Source organism: Oenanthe melanoleuca, chromosome 17, assembly GCF_029582105.1.
Source record: "Oenanthe melanoleuca isolate GR-GAL-2019-014 chromosome 17, OMel1.0, whole genome shotgun sequence".
Classification (NCBI taxonomy): Eukaryota; Metazoa; Chordata; class Aves; order Passeriformes; family Muscicapidae; genus Oenanthe; species Oenanthe melanoleuca.
The window spans coordinates 1,174,746-1,183,492 of NC_079350.1; the positions used below are offsets into that span (position 1 = coordinate 1,174,746).

At 57.2% G+C, this 8,747-nt stretch overlaps 2 protein-coding genes across 2 annotated transcripts; both read left to right on the forward strand.

The window, feature by feature from the left end:
* Positions 1-1,147: 1,147 nt before the first annotated feature.
* On the forward strand, positions 1,148-4,800 carry PPP6C (protein phosphatase 6 catalytic subunit). Its single transcript, XM_056505269.1, has 7 exons — positions 1,148-1,740; positions 1,860-1,955; positions 2,045-2,110; positions 2,408-2,549; positions 2,964-3,043; positions 3,146-3,355; positions 4,012-4,800. Exons 1-7 carry the CDS (start codon positions 1,231-1,233, stop codon positions 4,258-4,260), a joined length of 1,353 nt encoding a protein of 450 aa, XP_056361244.1. The 5' UTR covers positions 1,148-1,230; the 3' UTR covers positions 4,261-4,800.
* Positions 4,801-5,031: 231 nt separating this feature from the next.
* ARPC5L (actin related protein 2/3 complex subunit 5 like) lies at positions 5,032-8,117 on the forward strand. The gene is given in 5 exon segments (XM_056505003.1): positions 5,032-5,239; positions 5,392-5,464; positions 5,750-5,790; positions 5,792-5,909; positions 7,556-8,117. Coding segments are annotated over 5 exon segments (435 nt in total). The 5' UTR covers positions 5,032-5,099; the 3' UTR covers positions 7,619-8,117.
* Positions 8,118-8,747: the final 630 nt, after the last annotated feature.

Here is an 8,747-nt window from a genome sequence, read left to right on the forward strand (position 1 = left end):
CACCTGTGTGATACTTGTACGTAGTATCCAGTGTCCCATCTGGACCTATTCCACCAAAAATGTACAAGTGGTCCTGGAACACTGCTGAGGAGTGGGATGCCCGTCCTGCAGGGACGTCCCCAGTGGCTGGGATCTTCACCCACCTCATGTCATCTGGTGCAGGAGAACAACACATCCACGGTTATGTGTTATACAAACCCCACACAGCTGATTTAAACAAAGGCTAATATTTCAAGCATTTAAGAACTATTGTTTCAGAAAAAGATGTCCCCCCAAATCAAAGCACATCGCACACAGGTACTGCCCTGCTGTACCTCCATCCACACTTACTTGTATCAATGCAGAACAGGTCACTGTAAAAAACATCTCCAGCTAAACCTCCATGGATGAAGAGTTTGGTCCCAACTGCAACCACGGCGTGTCCGTGCCGAGGAGAAGGGGGATCACCGTGAGTCTCTGGCTGGGACCAGGTCAGGGTGGCTAAAATTTGGAGTACATGTGCATTAGGAAGAAAACTCTGGAAATTCTAGAGACCAGCAGCCCCAGAGCTTCCCACCCAAGCCACGGGGTCTGAACTCCCAGGGACCACATGAACATAAGGGCCTGTCAAGAGAAGAACAGCCACCCACCCAATGGGACCATCTCCCAACAGAGCTCAGCACTTCCTCGCCTCCGACTAAAGCCCAAGGGCAAAGCTCCCACCCCGCTGCCCGCGGGAGGCACCTGTGTCGAACACGTGAAGTCGCTGGTCTTTAACCGGCTCCGCTCCCTTGTCTCCACCCCCGAACACGAACAGACGGGCCCCGATGGCCGCCGAGGACGTGTGGAATGTCCGAGGTTGTGGCTGCACGCCCCTCACTGCAGGGCTCTCCCACGTTCCTATTTCTAGTTAAGACGTTTGATTAACCAAATCACCAACACGGGAACAGAAGCCACGCCTGAGCCCCGAAGGCCAGCCGCGCTCCGGGCACGGATCCGGGGCACTCACCGGGGTCCAGCACCTGGACGCAGCTGCGGTTCCCCGCGGGCTGGGCGCCGCCGAACACCCAGAGGCGCGGGGGGCCGGCGGCGGCCAGGAACGTGGCGTGCTCGTAGCGCGGCCTCAGTCCGCGCCAGGCGGCGGGGACCCAGCGGAGCGGGGCTGCGGAGGGGACAGGCGATCGCACCCGGGACCGCTCCCGATCCCGGTTCCAGCCCCGCCCCGGCCCGGCCCTCACCCAGCTCCACGAAATGCGCGTCCGAGAAGGCCCCGGCGGGGTCGGCGCCGCCCAGCAGCAGGACGCGGCCGGGCAGAAGGAGGCAGCCGAGTCCTACGCGGCCGCGGGGCCGCTCCCCGCGCGGGCTCAGCCGGTACCTGCGGGGCGAGGGCGGCGCTCAGCGCGGGTCCCGCCGCTCCCCCCGCCCCACTCATCGCTGTCCGCCCACCACCCCCGCCCCGCTCGCCGCCGTGCCGCCGCTGCCCCCGTCCTGCTCACCACTGTCCCGGGCGCGGCCGCTGTCCCGGCTGCAGCAGCGGCAGCGCCCGCGGCGCCATCGCGGCCCCGCTGCCCGGCCCGGCCCGGCCGGAAGTGCCGCCGGAAGTGCCCTGCGCTTCCGCCCGCGCCGGCGGCGCGCTCCGCCGCCCGGAAGTGGCGGGGGGGCCGCTTCTGCCGATCCCGTGCCAAGATGGCGCCGCTGGACCTGGACAAGTACGTGGAGATCGCGCGGCTCTGCAAGTACCTGCCTGAGAACGACCTCAAGGTGCGGCCGCGGCGGCGGGGCCGGGACCGGCGGGGGCGGGCCGGGGCCGGGCGGGCCGGAGCGGGCGGTGCCGGTGGTCCCTGGCGCTGACCCCGACCCCGCCTCGCTCCCTCCCGCAGCGCCTCTGTGACTATGTCTGTGACCTGTTGTTGGAGGAGTCCAACGTCCAGCCCGTCTCTACGCCCGTCACCGTCTGCGGGGACATCCACGGGCAGGTAAGGCCGGGCCCGGCCGCTCCCGGTGCAGCGCCGGGCCGCAGGCGGTGCCGGTGCCCGGTGCCCCTCACGCCTGTCTCCCCCCGCAGTTCTATGACCTGTGCGAGCTGTTCCGGACCGGCGGGCAGGTCCCCGACACCAACTACATCTTCATGGTACGTGCGCCGGGCGCGGTTTGACAGGGGCTTAGGGCTGAAATCCCCGCCGGGAGCCCCGCGGGTGAGGCAGAGCGTCCTGCCCGGGCCGGGGCCGCGGGGTCACGGCAGGGAGGCGGCAGGGGAGTGCCCAGCACACACCTGACACCCAGTGCCCAGAGCTCCGTGGGACCGGGCAGGTCCCGGCTGCCCTCCAGCGCTAGGTTTCTTTGTGTGAGCGGGGAGTTCAGAGAAGATGTGTCACTGTGCTCTTTCTCGGGTGACTCCTGCTCCATGTACGGCTGTCTCTGCCCTCAGGGGGACTTTGTAGACCGAGGGTATTACAGCCTCGAGACGTTCACGTACCTCCTTGCACTAAAAGCCAAGTGGCCTGACCGTATCACGCTGCTGCGAGGCAACCACGAGAGCAGACAGATCACCCAGGTGTACGGGTTCTACGGTGAGTCCTGCCTGTGCCACATGTGTGCAGCTGCTCTGCCTTGGGAAACTTGCTGGCAAGGCCACGGTACCCGGGGCTCTCCACAGGCTGGGTGGGACATGGGCTCCAATGCTGCCATGTGTTAACATGGTCATTGTGTTTCTGAACTGGAATGTGTTTAAGGCAGATCTTGCTGCTCTTTTCCTCAGGCACATGGGGTTTGTGCTTGTCTCGTGGTGCCACATTCAGTTGCACAGGCAGAGCATGAGGTGCTCAGTCCCTCGTGCTGCTGGTGCTGGTCCTGGCCAGCAGCAGGAGCCAGCACAGGGCTCGTGGGACACACCTGAGTGTGCAGGTTCTGCTCTCAGTCTTTGCTCTGCCTGTGTTGCCTGTTTTGCCATGACCCATGAGGAATAAAACCATTGTCTTCAACAGACGAGTGCCAAACCAAATACGGGAACGCCAATGCCTGGAGATACTGTACCAAAGTCTTCGACATGCTCACAATAGCAGCTGTAAGTGCAACACCAGGTTAACACCACCAGCAGGTTGTCCAAATGGGAGCTGCAGGTTCCCCTGGCAGTAGTGCTGAGTGTTCTGTGCTCACTTCCCTGCAGTTAATAGACGAGCAGATCCTGTGTGTGCACGGGGGCCTCTCCCCAGACATCAAGACCCTCGACCAGATCCGGACCATTGAACGGAACCAGGAAATCCCTCACAAAGGCGCCTTCTGTGACCTGGTATGGTCGGACCCGGAGGACGTGGACACGTGGGCCATCAGCCCTCGTGGGGCAGGCTGGCTCTTTGGGGCCAAGGTCACCAATGAGGTAATGCTGCTGCTCAGAGCCACACAACCCACATGTGGGGATGGGGGAACTAAGGGACTCAGCTCAGTGTGATGTTTGAGTGGATCGAGGGCACTGCAAGACAATGAACTCCCCTGTCACACCTCTGCCAGTAACTCGTGGTGGGGAAGCTTTGTGCCAGGTGAAAACATGAGGCACTTGAACCTAAAAGCACAAATGTAACTGCCATCTGTACTAATACCCATCGTGGTTTTGAAAAGTGTGATGTGATGAGACTCACTAGTGTCCCTGGGCTCTGTGTGGAATGCTTTCCTAAGGATCTGGGAGAAAAATACCATTTTTTAAGCAATTATTGAGTTAATTTCATTGTGTCTACACTGAGCAGAGTCCTCAGGGCTCCACACACACTGTCCTTGCCAGGCTCTGACCTGGCCACATCACAACAGCCCTGAATTGTCGTTCAGGAATGGTTGAGCCTGGGGACAGCACAGCCCCGCTGCCTGGATTTCGTGCTGTTCCTCAGTGCTCGGGTGTTGCCACCTGTATTTCACAGGGGTTTCTCACCGCTCAGATCTCCAGACCCCCTGCTCTGTTCTCCCTGCTGCTGTGCAAGGCCAGGCCAGGAGCAGGATGCTGTGTGGGCAGCGGGGCACTCTGACCTTCCCCTTCCCTTGCAGTTTGTTCACATCAACAACCTGAAGCTGATCTGCAGAGCACACCAGCTCGTCCATGAAGGATACAAATTCATGTTTGATGAGAAGCTGGTAACGGTATGGTCAGCTCCCAACTACTGCTACCGCTGCGGGAACATCGCCTCCATCATGGTCTTTAAAGATGTAAATACAAGAGAACCAAAGTTATTCCGCGCAGTTCCAGACTCAGAGCGTGTCATTCCCCCCAGGACAACCACGCCGTATTTCCTCTGAGCCCCTGCCCGCCTGCTGTCACCTCTCCCTGTCCTGCCCCTTTACAATATACTTTTTATTGAGCACTTTGCTGCTGAAATGCTGCCTCTTGCCTTTTTTATTTTTAAATTATCTAAATTTATTGTGTATTATGGTGTCTGTAGCAATTTTTTCCCCCCTCCCCTAGATTAATTTCAGAGTATTTGTAATATGTCCTTGAGATTTGTACTACTGCATGTAGTCCTCGCCTAGTCCTGGGTTAAGATGAACCAATTCCTTTAACCACCGCGCTCCGGGAGCCACTTGGGCCCGTCTCTCGTTCAGCTTTTTGTTTTTGGTAAGTTTTAAGAAATTTCAGCAGCAAAGTCAGTGCCCGGTGTGCGGCGGGGCCGGGGCTGCCCGTGCTGCCAGCCTTTTCCGAGTGTTACGTGGATCCCAATAAAGCGGTCGAAGGGCTGTTCCCCGTTCCCGGTTTGTTCCGTTTTCCTCGGGATCCCGATGAAACTCGCGCACCTGCTGCAGCGACGGGATTTGTACATTAAAGTCATTGTTCGGATTTTTTCCAGGCTCTGTTGTGTTCTTACTGACCCCGTGTCTGTCTGTCTGTCTGTCTGTGTGTCTGTGTGTGTGTATGTCTGTCTATCTGTGTGTCTGTGTGTGTGTGTGTCTGTGTCTGTCTGCGTGTATGTGTGTGTCTATGTCGTGTCGGTCTGTGTCTTTGTGTGCGTGTGTGTGTCTGTGTGTCTGTGTGTGTGTGCCTGTGTGTGACCCCAGCGCGGGCGGGGCGGGGCGGCCGAGCGGTTCCGGTTCCGCCGGGCCGGCGCCGTTTCCGCTGGCGCGGCGCGGGCCGGGCGGCGGCGATGGCGCGGAGCACGCTCTCGTCCCGCTTCCGCCGCCTCGACATCGACCAGTACGACGAGAACCGCTTCGTGGAGGAGCCCGAGGAGGCGGCGGCGGCCGAGCCCGATGCCAGCCCCGAGGTGGAAGCGCTGCTCAGGCAATATCCTTTGGGCCGGGGGAGCACCGGGGGCCGGGGCAGCGCCGGGGGCCGGGTCCGTGCCGGGGGCCGGGGCAGTGCTGGGCTCTCCCGCAGCCGCCCGTGAGCGCGGGGCTGTTCCAAGCGCCGTTTGAGTCCTTGACCCGCCGCCGCACAGGCGAGGCGCTCCGGGCCTTCCACACCGCCATCCGCAGCTCCCCGGGCAGCAGCAGGAGCCAGGCCGTAAAGGTACCGGGCCGGGGCCGGGGCCGGGGCCGGGCAGGGCGGTGCTGGGGCGCTCCCGGTGACAGCGGCACCGCACCGATCTGAGCGGCGCCGCTGCGGTTAATGAGCTTGTGCTGGCATGGGTGATCCCCGTGTGTTTAACCCTTCCTCCTTTCACCCCAAAACTGCTCACCTCGCTTACAGAAATAACCCAGCCTGGAGCGTGGCTGTCTCTTGCCAAACACGAGTCTCGGGATTGTTCCCAACTGTTCTTGTCCTCAATCTTCTCTCTTTGCCTTGTCTTCCCAGGAACAGGCCCAGGGAACGATGCTTAAAGTCCTTACATCTTTTAAAAGCGGTGAACTCCTTAGACAGAAACGGTGTTGATTTGTTAATGAAGTACATTTATAAAGGATTTGAAAAGCCAACAGAAAACAGCAGTGCAATATTACTTCAGTGGCATGAAAAGGTACGTGTTGGGGCACTCCTGGCTCAGCAGGCTCCTGGTCAGTGGTTTCAGGAGAGCCCCTGAAGAGAAGCAGGTGATGGCAGGGCCTCATCCCTGAGCTCAGTGTTTCCTTTTACCTTTGGTCTCTGAGCCTGCATTCACAAAGCCTTTGCCTGTATTTCAAACCTTACCCTCTGCCATGGGGAGAGGAGACTTATGGCAGGGAGTTCTCCCTGCTGGAGAAAGCCTCGTGCTGCCTTTGGCACCCAGAGTGTGCAAGAGAAGGGGTGGAAGTGGTGATGTGACCGGAGGGACGGGGCAGCTGCTGCTGAGGGGCTCAGGATGCCTCAGCTCTGGCACTTTGCATCAGCTGAGTCACAGGGTTTAACAAACCCTTTTGGTTTGCTTAGGAGAGGATTCTGAGGTCTCCAAAGATTCCACTGGGGAGCAGCAGGGGCCTCTTGTGTTTCTGTGGAATGTCAGTTGTGAAACAGGGAATGTGGGATGTGTTCAGCAGCTGACTGTGGAACCTCCTTCCCTGTCTGTGATGGGATGAGGCACGTTCTGGGTCAAGGCACATCCCTGAAGCAGCTGCTGGATGCCACTGCCCCCGGGCAGGAACCCAAGTGAAATCTTCTCCCACTGCAGGGGTTTTAGCTGAAGTCCTGGCTGTCAGTGCTCCTAGGAAAACTGATCGCTGGGAATGCTGCAGCTCTCTGTGCAGGGCTGTGAGTGCTGGTGTCATTTTCCCAAGGTGCAGAGCTTTTTCCTGTGGCACATAAAGCTGATGTAGTGTCACTCCAGCTATTGGCTGCTGTCACCAGCTTTGCCAAGCCTTGACAAGGGAGGAGGGAGTTTCTCAGGACAGCAAAGAACATGTTTCTGCTTGTTTTTCTTTCATTTCTTTTTTTCCTGTTGTTTCCACTGAGGTGCTTTCAGGTAAGCGTGGGTGGTGCTCCCAGCGTGGGAGGTGACACACCACCACCCTGACTGGAACTCAGAGCGTGTAGGGACATGAAAGGCACCTCATCCTCTCTGTTGTGAAAGGAATAAGGCAGGTTTGAGTAGGCTGGGCAGGGTTTAAAGCCTGGTATTCTGCTTTGCAACAGTACCGGTAGGATGTGTGGCTTGCTCAGAGTGGAGTCAGCTCAGTGGTAGTACCAGTCTGTCCTCTGAAAAAGGCTGTGGCAGGTTTGGTAGCTCAGGAACCTGCCTGAAGCACCTGCAAGTCCTGCTCCAGGTGGGTGTTTGCATTTGTCCAGTCGTGTTCCCCAGCACAGTGTCTCACACTGCTCTCAGATCCCTGTGCTCTGCTGGACTGTGGCTGCAAAGCAAATGCCCCATTTTCAGCAGTCAGCTTATTTTTTCATGATCACTTCCACCTTCTAGACTTCAGAAGGAAACATTGTTCACATTGAGGGACACAAATGAAACCTGAAGTGAGCCCTTTGTTCTCCTCCATCTCCTCAGGCATACGGGAGGTGAGGCATTCTGCTCTGTCAGTGACATGCAGCACTGGAGCCCTCGAGATCCAAAAGATGGTTAGATTGTGGAGAATGACAGTTTCTAATTTTGGAGAAGAGCCATAGTCCCTTCTGTGGCTAAACTCTTCAGTGTTTGTTCTGTGTGGGACGTGATGACTCTGTAACCTCTCTCCTTTCCCACAGGCACTGGCAGTAGGAGGCCTGGGCTCCATAATAAGAGTTCTCACAGCAAGAAAGACTGTGTAAAGACTGTTAACTTGGACAGAGGTGACGGTCAGGTTTGGACTCAGAAGAAGGAATGAGCTGAAATTACACTGGTCCATCTTTATTAGAGATTGCAACCTACTGAAATCCTGCAGTAACCTCCTCTTGGAATGCTTTTATCCATAAAGGTGGGGGAAGAGTAAAGGTATTCCTGCATATTCCGACTATCACATATAGGAGCCAAGACATTCTCCTGCTCCCTTCTTTAACAGGCAGAGAGAAGGCACACTCCTGCCTCCTATTACTGTAAGTGAACAGGTATTTCAGATGCTGCTTTAGCCAGGTGTGGTGATACAAGCTCCTGTGTGTCCTGCTTAGTCCCAAGGTAGCTGTGTCCAGGCCAAGATCCTGCAGCTGAGGGTGGGAGAAGGGCTGTTAGAACGGCGGCTTTGAACGTGTGCTGAAGGAATGTTGGACTCTGGGCTTGGGTTAATGTAAAGTGAAGTGCCTGCTGCATCAATAAAGTTCTTGGATCACGTGAGTTAAATTTAAAGTCTGACACTTACTCCAAAGCAGGCCTGCAATAACCCAGTCCAACCCAGTGTCCACCTTTGTAGGACTGCTCCTGACTCCAGCTACTTAGAGAATTTGTCCTCAAATCCAATGCTGACCTGGCTGTAGGGAGTGAGACCAAGCTCAGCTGTTCCAGTCAAGACTTCTAAAATGCAGTGAATAGAACACATAATCAGCCTGGGTTTGATTTTTATATTCTTGTCCACACTAGAAAGTTGAGAAGATAGTTCAGAGCTTGTGATTTATGTATTAGTGTGTCCTCTACACCAGACAGGCATGTGCTTTGCCCAGGCAGGACACAACTCCTGGATCCATGGCTGTCCCCACGTCCCTCTGGCTCGGGCAGGGTTCCCTCCCCTTTGACACCAAGGAGCAGCTGCTTGGGGAGCCCCAGCTCCACCCAGTCCTCACTTCTATCAGCTGCTCAAAGTGCAGCAGCAGCTACTCCTGGTGGGAGGTGATTTTGGAAGCAGCAGTGCCACCTCATTGTGGCACAACTCCATGTGAGTGGCCTTGGCGGCACAGCTGGCACACCCATCCTCACCCTGGGCAAAGGTGGGCTTTGGGTCATGCTTTAAAAGTCAATTTTAAATAGCTA